Source organism: Fukomys damarensis, unplaced genomic scaffold, assembly GCF_012274545.1.
Source record: "Fukomys damarensis isolate Sample0158 unplaced genomic scaffold, DMR_v1.0_HiC HiC_scaffold_14, whole genome shotgun sequence".
Classification (NCBI taxonomy): Eukaryota; Metazoa; Chordata; class Mammalia; order Rodentia; family Bathyergidae; genus Fukomys; species Fukomys damarensis.
In genome coordinates, this window is record NW_022900926.1 from 16,692,541 (window position 1) to 16,708,467 (window position 15,927).

The window sequence follows — 15,927 nt, forward strand, 5'->3', positions numbered from 1 at the left end:
GATCTATTTCAAAATGAGAAGTATCCTGCCTCTTGCTTTATTATTGTTCCAAATTTCTTTGGCTATTTGTGGTCTTTTGTAGTTCCACATACATTTTAGGATCCTTTTTCTATTTCTGTAAAAAAAAAAAAATCACTGACAAGGATTGCTTCTAATTTGTAGATTACTTTATTCAACAGGACATTGGGACAATACTAGTACTTTCTTTTTGATTTCTTTTCTGACCCAATGATTAAAGATTGTGTTGTTTAATTTCTGTATACTTTTGAATTCTCCCATTTTCCTTGTGCTGCTGATACCTAGTTTCATTCCACTGTGAATGGAAAATGACACTCGATGATAAGATTTGTTTTGTGACCTACCAAGTGTTCTATACTGAACAGTGTCCCATGTGAGCTTGAGAAGAATGTGTATCCTGCTGTTGTTGAGTGGAATGTAAATATCTCTTTGGTCTATTTGATCCATAGTGTTGTTAAACCTATTTACTTGTTGATTTTCTCCCTGAATGATCTGTTTTTCAAAACAGGGTAGTGAAGTGTCCTACTATCACTGTACAGTATCCATCTCTCTTCTTTAGGTCTGACAATATTTGCTTTGCATATTTAGGTAGTTTGATGTGAGGTACATAATATAATTGTTCTAGTCGGCTATCAATTTTATCCTAAATCTCTATTAGTTTCTGTTCTCCATCAAACCAAGGGGTTTTCTTTTGACTAATTAAAAATGTATTTACTATATAACAGAAACTTGTTGTATCACCATGGATGTTACACCTTCTTATGTCATTTATACTGAAGGTTAAAATTATAAGAGAAACCATAAAATGTCTTGTAGAAATGTCACACATTACAGTGGCTAAAACAGAGGCATGAAAGACCTACTAGTTCATGTTTTCAGCCCTCCTCACCTATTTGAGGCAGGAAGGTAAATTAAATAAAGAGATACACTCTTCACTCTCTTCCTAAGTGTCAGAAATGATGTTTCATAGTAATTTAGAGTAGAAAGATGTGAAGCCAGTAAATTTTTTTCAATTGAACGAGTACTAGTTGACTTCACTGTCGACCTCAGACCAAGACAAGTTGTGCAATAAAGCCTTCATCTGCTTCTATGAGCTCCAGTTATCAATTCCGGACCAAAGAGAAGTAACACGTACAAGTATGCATTTATTTTAGAAAATAAAGGTGAGGAACAAATTGAGGAGCTGAGTCATTAGAAAAAATAAATACATATATGAACTCAACAAAGACCCATTTTCATTCATCAATATGATCCTTATATCTTAAGGGGTTGAATTTTTCATCCATATTTTAACATTGTACTCTTATTAGTGTATAATTGCAAATTTATCTTTGCTATGATTCGGCACTGATCAAACCATTCTGCTCATGATTTAGTTCTATTTATCTATAGGGCAATAACATGAGACAACTGAAGGTTAGCAATATGTAATAAGACCAAAGGGACACGAGTCTTGGTAGACAGCAGTTCAAAAGACAATCTAAGGGACATGGTGCATTTTTTCCTACTGTGGCCAGAGACCACAGCTTCCTGATTACTGTGGCATTATCAATATTCCATGTCTTTTCATTAAGCAGTGACATGGTGAGTATCTGCATACTGTGTATGTTACAAATATGAATAATGAAAGGAGGACCCCTACCGCGGAAACCCACCTGATGGCTTTTGTGGTGAGCTCCTAAACTTGAATACTAGCAAGTTCCACACAGGGAAGGACCAATCGACGTTGGGCATAGAGCTTCAACATGAGAGCACTGATCATTAAGTTTAATGAATGCCTTGGACACTGCAATCTGAGGCAGCTTTTATTTTTGTCCAACTTCATTATTAGATTGGCACAGGGGAGCTTGCATCAAGATATACTTTGGATTGCAAAGCAAGAGTGCATCCTGCACTGTTTGTCTCTTGTAAGAAGAAACTACACAGTTGGTTTAAAGATGTATATTCCTAGAAATAAACTAACAGCATACTAAGACGGTGGGTCACTGTCAGCTTTCAATTTCAATAGATCAAACTCATCTAACTTTTACGTCAGCAGCTTTTTCTACATTGTGCCTTCCTCAAAGGCAAATTCATTCAAAACAGGCAGTGACTTAAATGTGGCTGTATTTTCTATATGTGGCTATTTTAAAGAGGTATTTACTTGGTCAAGACTAGGCAATAACCCTGATTCCCCAGTCGTTTTAAGTCTGATTCTTCTTCCCAGGATTTTATTTGTACATACACCTTAAATGCCTCATTTCCCTTCCAGGTAGTTAAGTCCCAGGGGTAGGGACTATGCCTCTTCTGTTAATTTTTGTATCCTGAACTCCTAACAGAGTGCATGACTCAGTATTTAGGAAATGCAGAAAAGATGTAAACAAATGGTAATGTCTGGTAACAGCCAACTGAATGAGTTCTTTTCTTCTCGTTTTTATTTTCTTTGTGACATGAAGGGATCTAAGTCTGAGAAGGCCTCTGGGTTAGACAGGAGGGGGATTTGCTTTGTTTCTTAGAATGAAATGGTTAACAATCCCCCCAATCTAATTTCAGAAATTAGCAATACACTGACAAACTTATTTTATCTATGACTTCTAGGTTGATAAGTTAATTACTTCGGAAAGGCTTATTTTCAACTTTGTCCTTCCTGGGTTGTTTCTACAGAGGATTAATTTGCATACCATAACATTTGTCCTTTTAAAGTGTACCATGTAGTGGACTGGAGAACATTCAAATGGTTGCACAATCATCACTGCTCTGATTCCAGGAGTGCCTGGCCACCCTCTGCTCTTCACTGCCAAAGCCACAGGTGCCAGCATAGGTGTGGGGCACAGAGATAGCCGTGTGCACAGTGACCCAGAACAAGAGAGGTGCGTGCCACTGAAGATCCCTAGTACACACTGTTCTATATCTAACAGGCAGTGAGACTCCTGTTGCTCCTGAACACCGCCTTGTTCACCTTACAAAGCTCCCTGAACCTCGAGGCCACTTGCCACAGATGCTGTTCAGGACCTTCAACAGCCCACCTGTGTGTGCTGCTATCTTGTCATGCGGTCCCTGTGTGCTTCCGCTCATGTGTTACTGGCCTTACAGACATGGGTGATGGGGGCTGCTACACAATGACAGTTATACTTGTTCCTTGTCATGTTATTTTTAGACTCAGCTAGCTGAGACTTGAAAGACTATTTCAAAAGGGTGAGAAAAAGTTACAGCTTTGCTATTAAAGGAGAGAAAAAAAACTCTCTGTGATGCCAAGAAGTGGTGCCTTCCTATCCTAGATGTCAGTCAAGGGCTATGGCTGAGCTATGGCTGGGTAAGGGCACCGTGCTCCTCCACAGCCTGCTGACACCTCTGGTGATGAAGTCATGGATCTGGGTCTGTGTAGCCATCGCCCTCGGGAGTGGAATGGGTGGCACTCATCAGAGAGATTCCAATTCAACCAGGAGCTGTGGTGCTCACACCGGAAAGGACCTGCTCTGCCAGCACTGCCAGAGTCCTGGGAGCACTGGCTTTAGAACACGGATGGGGCCAGGCACGATGGAAATTAAGACTATTCCTCCTCTGAGTGCAGATACTGTGTCTGGCTAACATCTTGACTTCCCAGCAGGTGTGGATTGACAGGCAGGACTCATGAGTCCTGTATATATACTGTACTTTCTCTGTGAGCTACCTGCCAACCAGAAGTTTGCCCTAAAGATCAAATATGCATATGATTACTATTGGGAAGGAAAAAGAGAATCAAAATATATTTGTGATTAGTTAGGGAAACATCCTGCATTTAAAAATCTTCATCTGAAATGGAAAAGATGTTTTGTTAACAAGTTTAAAAATAGATATAATTGAAAAAATGAATTTAACCCCGATGTAATCATGAAATTCAAGGAATGACAAAACCTTAAAATGTGTCTCAAAAATAACAGCAGGTCATTCACTTCCCAAGCTTGCTTCAGATTTTTCCACATCAGGATATAACAGAACAAGATCAAATAAAGTTATAAGAACACTTATGAGATCTTCAACTCAGGCAAGATGTGCCCTGTCATGGCCTGTATCTAGGTCTCCTCCTAAAGCCTCATGTAGTTATAGGTGGGGCTTTTCAGAGGTGGCTGGATCTAGAGTGTGTGATGCTGGGATTAAGGGTGTGATTACTGAATGAGTCCACTGACTGGTTTGGCATAGTTCTGAGTAGGATTAAGGGTGCCCCACCCTAGGTGTGAATGCTACCTGCCCTAGGGCTGATAGCCTGGATAAAATATAAGGGCCAGAAAGAGGGCTACTGTTTTTACTTGTCACTTGTTGCCATGTCACCCTGCCTTGGAGTCAGCCAACTATGAATTAAAACCTCCACAAACTGTGAGCTTCAATAAACCTTTCCTCTTTTAACCTTGGGTGTTGGATATTTTGTCTCAGCAAGAAAAGTAGCTAAAATATGCCCCTTTGAAAAAGGTAACAAAAAAGAAGTTTCAAAAATGAAAAAAAAAAAAAGAAGAAAATCTACATGAACATTTAATCCTGTCATATCACAAAGGAAGAAGCAGAAAAGTAGAGATTTGTTTTTCAATGTCCGGGTTGAGGTATATATCTGCTGGACTCATTCGCCTGGGATGTGCATTGTCTGATAGGCAAATAGCATTATTTCACACTGCACTCAAGTTAACTATTTCTTTATAATACATTTTCTAAAATTCTTTGTCTAATTTTGTGACTTACTTTTTTTTTTGGTACTGGGGAATCAAACTCTGGACCTTGCACTTGTAAGGCAGGAGGCAGAACCACTGAGGTAAATCCTTAGCTCTTTGTCTAATTTTGACTAAAGTTTAGTACATGGGAGTTGCAGGGAGACACTGGGTACCATGTTCATGGAAGGGACTAGGCCTGATGTGATGACTGTGGCTGACTGTTTCTTCTGAGCTCTTCATTCCTTTGGGAAATGAACAATCTCACTAGAAACCTAATGACAATTCTTGGATTTCTCTAGAGACTGGCAAGAATTTATGAATGAATTGTTGCTTCTCTCCTGCAGGCTTCCAGCAGAGCTAGAAAATAACTAATCCAAACCTTACAACTCCATTTTCTTTCTTATCCAGTCTTTTATCCAGCAGAATATCATGGGGCTAAATTACTATCATTGCAAAATGATTTGTATTTGTACCTGTAAATTTATGCATCGTTTCAATTTATGTCAGGTTTTTTTGGTATGCAATTCTCAGATTTTCAGGATGACTTACACATTTTGTTTTTCTACTGTCGTGAGAATATCACAGCCCAAGGATACGTCACTGTGCAAGGGAAAATAAAAGTGCTACCAAAACAGAAAAAAAATAAAAATGAAAACAGAAAACTCAAGTTGGTAAAAACAAACTATTGAAAAGTTTTAAGGAGGACTGACATAATAAAATTTGCATTTTAAAAGCAAAATCTTTGGCTAATGAATGCATGGGGAGGTAGCATGATCAAACTAAGAGGGTGGGAGTATTGGGTACTGTGTGGAAGAAAGGGGCCTGCTAAGGAGGCTGAGAAGGAGTAGCTACAGAGAACAAGGTAGCATAGAAAGGGGACAAAGCAATCAACAAGCCACCAATGAACATGTTCAAAGAAGGATGCCATGCAAAAGTAAATTAAAAGGTTTGGGTGGAGAGTGAAGGTAGAATTTATGTTGTAGTGATTAGAGAAGGGTCAGATGTCATTAGCTGCTCGGGTGTACTGAACTTTGGTTCCCTGAGGGCAATTTCCTCTTCTTCTTTTTGCTTCCAAGCCATCTTCTGCTTTTGACACATTTACCCTGGGTCCTGTTCAGAAGGCTAACTCATTCACTCTTCTATGTCACCTCCTCCGACAGCTTTTCCTGACTTTGCAAGTCCAGGTTAGAGAACCTTCCTCTGGGCTATCAGATTCTCCTCCCAGTATCCTTCCACAGATAACTGCTTCTCTTACTTTGAAAATTATTAGGGAAAAATGAGTTTACTTAAATGTATAAAGTCAAAGTTTTGCATTGTTATTTGAGACCAAGTTTTTCTTGCCATTTTCACCCATCTCAAACAAATGATCTTTTGGCTTTCGATTCTATTGGCTCTTGGGTATAAGCTCAACTCTAGTGCAGGAGTCTCGTGTGAACGGTGTACTTATTTTCATCAGTTTCTATTTTGTGTGTCTTGGGAGCCCAGCACTGCCTAGTACTGTGGGAGAGACAAATACCTCTCCTCCTTGTCAATGCTGGCCGTGGAAACTATCTGCTAAGGGTGAGACTGGGCCAGACTAGAACCACTGCTGAAATGGTCATGTAAGCTTTCTGGTGCAGCCTGCTGGAGAACAAGTTCTGCCCTGCTGAAGTGCTCTCATCCTCTCTCAGACACCACAACAGACAACTCAGCTCAGGGAGATGCAGAGGCTATAACTTTCTCTCTTTCTTTCTTTCTTTCTTTCCTTTCTTTCTTTCTTTCTTTTCTTTCTTTCTTTCTTTCTTTCTTTCTTTCTTTCTTTCTTTCTTTCTTTCTTTCTTTCTTTCTTTCTTTCTTTCTTTCTTTCTTTCCTTCCTTCCTTCCTTCCTTCCTTCCTTCCTTCCTTCCTTCCTTCCTTCCTTTCTTTCTTTTATTTTTTTTGGTACCAGGGATTGAACTCAGGACCTCATGATTGTGAGGCAGGGCACACTGCCACTGAGCCAAATCCCCGACCCCAGGCTATACATTTCTTAACAAATGAAACTTTCCTCCACCTGAAATGGTTTTATTGCCTGAACTGGATGACAGTTGGGCAAAGAGTGCAGTCAGTGAGGTCTCTCCTAAAGGTTCATTAGCTCCAGCTGGCAATTTAAATGCACCAGGCAGATGGGAGAAAAGACAATAAAGCTAGAGCTCAATCTTAGAGAAATGGATGGCAACAGTATTGTAAACACTTGATGTGGTTATTATTGAGCTGAGGGAGTGTGTGTGTGTGTGTGTGTGTGTGTACGTGCATGTGTGTGTGTATGTGCATGTGTAGCTTATCCATAATGAGAAAATATGTATCTCCATTTAGTCACCTTTCCTATTGTGCTTTCATTTAAAACTCACATTGTCACAATTTCATTTGTTAAGCTGTCTATTTTAAGAATATTGCATATGACATTTTGATGCAATGTCTAAAATTAGACAACAGAATCCTGTAGACAAGGAAGCTCGCTATTTTCTTTACAAGCATTTCAGGTGCTCATCTTTGTCTTGCTTTAGGTAGAAAGGGACACACTTTGGGAAAAAATAAACATGACTACATGACTGCAATTAGTTTTGAAATCTCCTGGTAGAAAGGAACAGGGTCTTAGAGTATCATACTTCGAGAAGCAGAGCCATGTCTGGGGAAGAAGAGATGGCTGAGAAAAAGATACAAAGGCTGGAACCTGAAAGATGAGTATGACTTCGAGTTGGCAGTGGGTGGGGAGAGGTGGGTTGGGGGCGGTATGCCGAAGGGGAAGTCTTTGAAGTTGGGAGGAAGTCAATGCACTTCATAATCATAGAAGGTCCCTACAGCTGGGCTAGTAAGCAAACAAGGAAGAGGAAGACGATGAGGCCAGAGAGGTAGGAAGGATCAGATAATGCAGGCCCCTGAAAGCCATGTAAGGAACTCTGGACGGAATTCCTAGGCGCAATGAGAAATCAACCACACACCTGGAGCAAAGAAGCAGCATGCTTCTGTTAGTTCTTAAAACATCGTCTGGTGATCCCGCGGATGGAGGGGAGAGTAGGGGTGCTAGTTTTGTGCAGTGTCCAGGAGGAGGTGAATGAAGCTTGGCCTGTAGTGCTGGCCTTGGAGATAGAGCAAAGCACTCAGACTCACAGAGAACCTTAGAGATCATGGACTCTAGAAGTTGCTAAGAGGCTGCCTGTCATCAGCCCAGGAGAGATGGATGGGATGTCTTGCAGATTTCTGGCATCAGAGTGATGCTGGGGGATGGGTGTCTGGGGGCAGGTTGGGGAAATCAGGTGTTGTTAGACAGGCAGGAAGTAAGCTCAGGTGAGAGTTTCTGGGCTGAAGATCTGAGTGAGAGCTACTGCAAGAGTGAAGGGGACAGGGAGAGGAGGAAGTCACAGACATGGGAATGGGCTGCTGGAATTCCAGTATGAAGTGTGTGTAGAGTGAGAAGAGCCAGCAAATGAAGCTGAAGGGGGATAATCATGACACGGGGGCCTGGGAGTAGAGGGCAGGAGCGGCACAGGGAGATTGTTATATCACCCAAGTCAGGGAAGCAGAGTGTTTTGGGAAGTGGGGATAAAATATCAGTTGAGGCCTACAAAGCCTTCCATGACTCCAGCAAAATAGAAGTCAATGGTGACACTGACAAGACTTTGCTAAAGCAATGAAATCATAAGCCTCATCGAAGAAGGTTATCAATAATATCAGTACATGCTCCGTGCTAGATATTGTCCTACATGCCTTACATAACGCTAAACATTAGCAATATTCTAATACCATGATGACTTTGTGGAGTAGATACTATTGTGATCCAGGCCCAAAGATGAAGAAATTAAAGCACGGAGAGGTTAAGTAACCTCTTACCCAAGGCCATATCCCACAAGCGGAATTCAAGCTCAGGCAGTCTGGCTCATGAATCCATTCTCTCTAGCACCAGATTATTCTGTCTCTTAAGTGTGTGAGAGTGGAGACAGCATGGACAACTCTTTGGGGCAACTTAGCTGTGAGCAGAGGGATGGAGCAGTGGGCGGGTGTCCAAGGCAGTAGTCAGAGGACAGCAGCTTTCGTATGGCAGAGATGAGATGAGGACCAGAGCGTATTCAGATATTGACGGGAAGGATCCAGGAGTGAGGCGGAAGTTACACAAGAGTGAAGGGATGATCAAAGGATGAGGTTCCGGCAGAACCAGAAGGGGCGAGGCAGAGGACAGCGGGAGGAGTGCTCACCAAAATGTGTAGAAACTCATCTCCTAGACCAGGAAATGATGGGTGCAGAATGGAAGTCTGCAGCAGGACCTCAAAGGAGTTAGGGGTTCCATTACTTGCTTTTCTCTGTGGGATAAATGGCTGGTCCACCAGTTGAGAAATGGGATAAACGGCTGGTCTGTCTGGGGGAAGTAGCGGGGAGAGGGAAGGATGGAGACAATGGGAAAATCCCCATGGAACATCAAGGAAACAAGCAGCACCCCCTTGTTGATTTTCAAAAGACAGGAGGAAAACGAAGTCATGATGTTTGTGTGGTTGTAGGAAAGGTGGGGAGTGTAGAAAGCATCATAACTGCATATAAAGATTATTCTGGGGTGGAGTAAGGTTCACTGGCTCTCACAGATAGGAGATGAAATTCTGAATGATAAATACTGAACGCTGAGATGGGGTATATATCTAGGGTTCTTCTATACAGATGCAGATCTGAGAAACTGACTTGCCCAGAGCCTCACTGCTGAGTCAGGGCTGAGTGCATGCCACAGGCCACATCATTAGCTGTCACACTCCCAAATGCCTGGACAGGCTTCTTGTTAGATGAAATCAACACAGCCTCAACAACACGCTTAAAAAACAAGCACAGTGGAATAATGGGAAAGCAGTGACATTTTCAATGCTCAGGGGAAAAGCGGAGCTCCAGAAATAACTCAATATATGAACCAAAAGAAAATTCCAGAAAACTCTTTAGCATTCTTAATAGGTTGCCAAGGAGGCACAATCCCAAGAAGCAGGATCAAAACCCAGAAGAGCAGAGGATAAAATAAGGTTGGTGAGGAAGAGAGAGAGGCAGACAGACTGAAAATGGGCTTTTCTCATACAGTCTCTACAGATATTCAGAAGTTTTACTGCCTTAAAGGAAGCAAAGAGGCTTTCATTTTCTGAGCCTTTCTATGTGCTCATCATTTCTGTGAGGCAGGCATTGCTTCCCATTTTACACATGGCAAAAATGAGGTTAGTAGTGGATAAGTAATTTACTCAAAGGTCCTAGGAAGAAAAGAACTGAATAAGGAGCCCCTGAATCTTTGCACTCCTCCCCCCACAGTAAGCCTAACAGGTTAGACAGTGAAGAAACGTGCTGCAACCTCCTAAGTTTAGGCTTCCCAGTGAATGAGTATTCCTAGAATATACAACAATCATGGCCATCGCACTGAGTACCAACTACATGGGGGATGTTAGACACACCCATTTTTTATGATTTTCACAGAAATCCTGCCTGGTAAATCTCTTCACCTTTTTTTTTTTTTTTTTTTTTTTTTTTCCCAGGCAGGGAAACTAAAGGCCACAGAGATTGATTTGCTCCAGTGCATTGATTTTTTGTTGCTTCTGTAACACATTATCTTAAATTTCATGGTTTAAAACAACCCAAATGTATCCTGCAATTCTTTGGGTTAGAAGTCTAACACAAATCTCACTGCACTAAAATCAGCACAGCTGTCTCTTTCTGGAACTCTAGAGGAGAATCTGGCTCCTTGCCTTTTCCACTGTCGATACATGGCCAGTGGTCAATGAATATTACTTGTGATCCCTTTCTGCTGTCTTGAAAGCCAGCAATGGCGGGTTGAATCTTTTCCACGAGGCATCTTTTGCTGATTTTGCATAGTCATGCCTCTCTGGCTATGGCTGAGAAAGGCCTCTCCACTTCTATGGACTCTTGGTTAGTCTGTGTCCTCCTGGATAATGCAACCTACCCTCAGGGTTTCGTGTGAGGTGATACATTCATGGTTCTGGGGATTAAGATGCAACCACCTTTAGAAAGAGGCATTATTTTGCCTTCCACACCAAGCTTAAAAATTACTAAAGGGCCTAGAATTACTAAAATCTGGATTTTGTAGATTTGGCCGAAAAGTCTTGTTGTTGTACCTTCAAAAATATATCCAGAATCCTACCACCACCATCTCTACTACTGAAAAATAAATACTGTAAACTGAAATGGGTTATATATCTAGGCTTTTTCTGTACAGGTGCAAATCTAAGAAACTGATGTGACCCAAAACCTACAACTGGGGTCTAAGATGTTTCATTTGAATCACCAGGATTACTTCCAAATGGGACAACTTTAATATTGTCTCAAATTTCATTTTCTTTACTCATTCATGACTAAAAATTCTAGGACCTTTACATTTGAGTATACTTTTTTTGAGAAATTTTCTCTGTGTTTAAAGATAAAGAATGTGGAAAATATAGAAATTTTTTGACAAAAGTTTAAAAAACCATCCTCAATCCTATGGCTTTGGTGGGAGATAAAATTCTGATATGAGATAATTTAGAATTGCATCACCAAAGAAAGATTACACTTAATTTTGATTTTACTCTGGAAAATTATTCAGTGAACACATTTGGGATATTGGGAAATGGAACATGGAGCTTATCTAAAACGGTCAAGGCCCTGAAACAATAAACAGTATTATTTTTATATCCTTCAGAATTTTGTTTTTTAAAGTCAAAAGTGTACAAGTGAGTGGAACTGGTAAAAGAGAAAGAATTTATGACATCAAAACTCAAATCCTCAAACACTTGGCAAGAAAACATTAGGTGCTCTGACTATTATTTGTTAAGAAATGCCTCAGAACTAACAATTACAAATTGGGAAATCATCGACTCCAGCCATCTTCCGGGTTCTCACAAAGGTCCTGTGAGGCACAGAACTTCCTCCTCTCCATTTTACATCTGGATCTATTACAGCCCACAAAAGTGAAACGGAGGAGTCTGAAGTCCAGCCTAGGAAATGTGCTCAACTCCTAGACTTACTGCTTCTGGTGTGTTTCTTTAAAATACAACGAAGCCAAAACGTCATGTACAACTTTTATCCAGAGTTATCTCCACACATGAAGAAGCAGTGGAGGGTGAGGTGAGTAGCAGAGACTCCCAGTCACACCCTGGGCTTGGCCTGAAGTTCTGGCAACAGCCCAGTGGCTCCTCTTGGACAAGCCATACAACCTTACTGAGGTTTAGCTGCTTTCTCTGTAACACAGGCTAAAGATGCCTATCTCAAAGCATGGCCTGGTGGGGTGGGGGATGAAATGAGCTCATACCTGAAAAGCATTTGGCACAATGTCTAACTCAAAAGAATGGTACTCATTATGATTCCTGATAATCACTGTTACATTAGGGACCTTAGGTTAAATTCAGCATAACATAATGTGGGTCCTCTCGTTCATTAGAGAAAAATCGTACAAAAACTCAGAGTGCAGGGGAATGTCTGAGAGGTAACAGGAAAAGAATGAAGGGATGTGAGAATGCATCCCAAACATTTGGGCCTGTGGAGAGAGAAGCATGCTCGGCAGGCAGACATGCTCATGAGATGAGTCTGGAATGCTTTTGGGTGCTGAGCTTGAGGAGGATCCATGGGGTTGGGAAGAGCAGCCTCGGAGGGTGGGAGCTCAGTGGTGCCAGTAAGGAAGGAAAGCACAGGTGCCTGTCCCTGGCCTCCTCCACTTTCACAACCCAATGCTAGGGAGAAAAGGGATTCCAGTGGGGGTGAGGGGGGAGACTTTTGAGAATAAAGAGCCAGAGTTCAAGAAAAGCAGATGGTCAGCCTAGCCAGCTGCCCTCAGGTAGAGTCAGCTCAACCACACTCAGTACCGTAAAGGAGATCTATTTATTCTGTAATTAGCAAATGATAAGAAGAAAGCTTTCTTCCGTCTTGGCACGAAGTTCTGGAATGTCCGCTTACAACACTGGTATGCTATCAAAAGATTTCATATCCTGAAACTTTTGCTGGTGTCACTGGCCCTGAGACGGTCTGGAAGGGAGCAAAAGCCGGTATCATTCTGATAACAATCAAATCCTTGGATTTATATAATGTGACATGACTTGACCAGCATTGTTTAGGTCTTGGCATAGCTACAAATACCTAGGGCAGAACACTAAAGGAAAAGCCGACTCTGAAAGTTTGCTCAGAATACATATGAGGGAATTCACTGGTTAAATCAAATACATGTCCAAACAAGTACTGGTTTGCCCAGGGAGTACACGGAGCTGGCAAGGCTCCCTTGGCACGAAGAGCGTGAGTAATGCTTCATTTTAATGAGGGATCCTGGGGGGTCGCGGATGAGAACTACGTGGTATTTCCCATGTGTCTGTTTGGAATGTGGAGTGATTGCACACACAGTGGAGGAAAAGTCACAGAAAGCACAGCTCCTGAAACCTCTGGGGTTCTACAAGATAATTTAACAGCATATAAATGAATCCTCAGAAATACACCACATTCCCCGAGAAGACTTCCATGCCCCACAGGTAAGCACATATGATTGCGGGAGAATGAGGCTGGAATTGGGGGTGAGCTGATCAGGATATGAGAGTTGATTTTTTAGATAATCTACTCTGTAAACTTTGTGGTAGCCCTGGGAGGAGTGTGTGGCTTCCTTACTTAATTCTTCTGAAAGGTTAACAGTCACTGATTATCAAGTACACAGCTGTAAAACACACAAAAACATTTCAAGACGTAGAGTTAGACACATTTCACCCATGAGTCCTGATCAACTGTACATTTTTTTCTTTATATCAGAGAAAATCAATACTTAAGGTGTGTGTGTGTGCGTGTGTGTGTGTGTGTGTGTGTGTGTGTATGTGTGTGTGTGAAATCCCTAGAAAGTGATGAGGAAACTGAACTTCTCCCCAGCCCGCATGAATAGTCTCTCCCTAGTTGATGGAGTGCAGATGGGATGAACTGGCCCCACACTTCTGCTAAGGCCTGTCATCTGGATGTCCCTCAGATCCAGCCATGTGGTCTGGCTTCCTGGCAGCAAATGCTCTTTCTGCTCCAATCTGGGGCTCGGAACTGTGCGACTGTTTACGCACAGTGTGTGAAGTCCCGTACTGACTGTACCTTATTTTATATTTCTAGGCTGGCCATAGTCACGGGGCCTCCCAAGAGCTCTGGGCTCCTGGAGGGATGAAGTATAGCTGCAGGGTGTTTAGAAGAACACTGCCCAGTCCTTAAAGCTTAAAGTCCAGGCTTAAAGGAGGCGATGATGGCCCAGGAGAAAGGAGAAAAGAGTCCCCAGAGGCAGAAACGTTGGTGGGAAGGACCTCATCTATGTGTGTTCATATATCAAACAGGACTTGGAATTAAAAAGAGAAATAAGAAATGCTCTGTGTTAAGATAAGCAACTTTTGAAGTGCTAAAACATAATAAAAAAATGAAGTTAATGTGAAGTCAACTTGCCAGGCAAAAACTCTTATCAAGCAAATCTGGCAGATCCTTCCTGGGGTTCCCTGTGCCCAACAGACTACACAGAGCCTCGTGGCTTATTTACCCAATATTCAAAAACAAAACTGAAAAATGCATTCAATATGTAAGAACCAATTATGGAATAGGTTTTAAATGGTGTTTACAAAATGTACATTTTCACTTCCTATTAAGCTTAACTTCATTGCCCGCAGAGGTCATTTCTTCTGTTTTCATTTGTGTTTGTTGCAACTCCCCCACTCCCCTTATCAAAAGCAACAACAACAACAACAAATCTCAAGCAAAAAGCCCTTAAGCTGTAAAACTAGTGTCCAAAGAAAACATTTAGTTTGAAAAAGAGTTGAAAAATGTGGCCTTGGAGGAAGCACTGCTTACATGGGATTGTTCAACAAATTCCTGCTGTGTGAGGTTTGGCGTATACTTTCTAAAAATATAAGCATCTGGGGAAACGAGACAAAGCCCAGGTCTTGGACCAAATGAAGCACGCAGTGTGAATCTGTTAGTGATTATATCCATAATGCAATATGTGCCCAAATTTAGCAGTGCAAAATACAATACAATACGAAAGCCCAGCAGGCACGGTCCTTACCATAATATATAGCCCACGGAGAAGGTGCATATGGCGGTGAGTCCGCTGCTCCTGCTGGGATACTGATGGTGTGATGTCCTCATCTCGATTAATATAAAGGGCAGAACCGTCGTGTGCTGAAAAAGAACAGAGACCAGGTGACACAGTTTCTTATCTTGCCTTTTTACAGTTGTTTTTTTTTTTTTTTCCCGGTAAGAGAATGAACAGTATAAATTATTGAGAATGAGCCACAACCCAAAGTCTGTGGCTCACCAAAGGAGAATGGACACAGAAACGCACAGCTGTACTGGTAATCTTCTTCTGAATCTTCAATTCTGAAATTTTATTGTTTTGGTACTGGGGACTGAACTCAGGACCTTGCACTTCCAAGGAAGGCGGCGGGCGGTGGCACCACTGAGCTAAATTCTGGACCCCTGAAATTTTATTCGATGTGATGTCCATAATAGGGGATTTCAAAAACAGAGACAGATGGACAGCAAAAACTTGAAACAAAAGCAGCAAAAATAACCATAGCTCATATTTTACTATACATGCTCTTTATCCTTCTTTGTTCATATTTATACATAATTAAGATCATACTGCATGTGTAGTGTTGTTTTAGATTTTTATCTCAACTTTGTAGCATGAGAATTTTTGATATGCCATTTTGGAAATTCTTCTAGAACATTAGCCCTGCCCGTAGCTGCCTGAAACCTCTATTATTATAGTATACTAACATTTATTTAGTAAATTTCTGTTCTTGGGAGTAAATAGTAAATTTATTTATAAGAAATGTCATAATGAACATGGTTTACAGAACTCTTTGTCTGAATGTTAAATTATTTCCATACAGTCAGAAGGTCTGAAGAGTTTAAGGATATTAACACATACCACCAAATGATGTGTGTACCCACATCAAGCAGGCAAACAATGGCAAATTCACTTCCATAAAAGTTGCACCAGTTTGCAACAGCAGGGTGTGGACTTAGATATGATGTCCGAAGGCAGATGCACAAGGAACTGGGTGGAACATTTCCTTTGTTTTCCTGATCCAGTGGCTACTGTACATGCTAAGTCAGCGGACTGGACTAGAGACTCAAGGCATCTGACTAGAAAGGTAAGAAGAAAGGAAAGTCATGTCTGCAAAGGTACAAGTACCCTTTTTATTGAAATTTGGTGGGTAGACATAAGGGTCCAAGAGCTTCTTAGATCAAACTGGGGCAAATATATATATATATATATAT

General features: G+C 41.4%; 1 protein-coding gene across 2 annotated transcripts in view; it reads right to left on the reverse strand.

The window, feature by feature from the left end:
- The window catches only part of Aig1 (androgen induced 1), a 236,037-nt gene that overhangs the window by 27,160 nt on the left and 192,950 nt on the right, over nt 1–15,927 (reverse strand). For both annotated transcript variants that reach the window (XM_033763252.1, XM_010626674.2), the window contains one exon: nt 14,705–14,820. In XM_033763252.1, the coding sequence (XP_033619143.1) occupies nt 14,705–14,820 (116 nt within the window). The remainder of the gene's footprint in view (nt 1–14,704; nt 14,821–15,927) is intronic.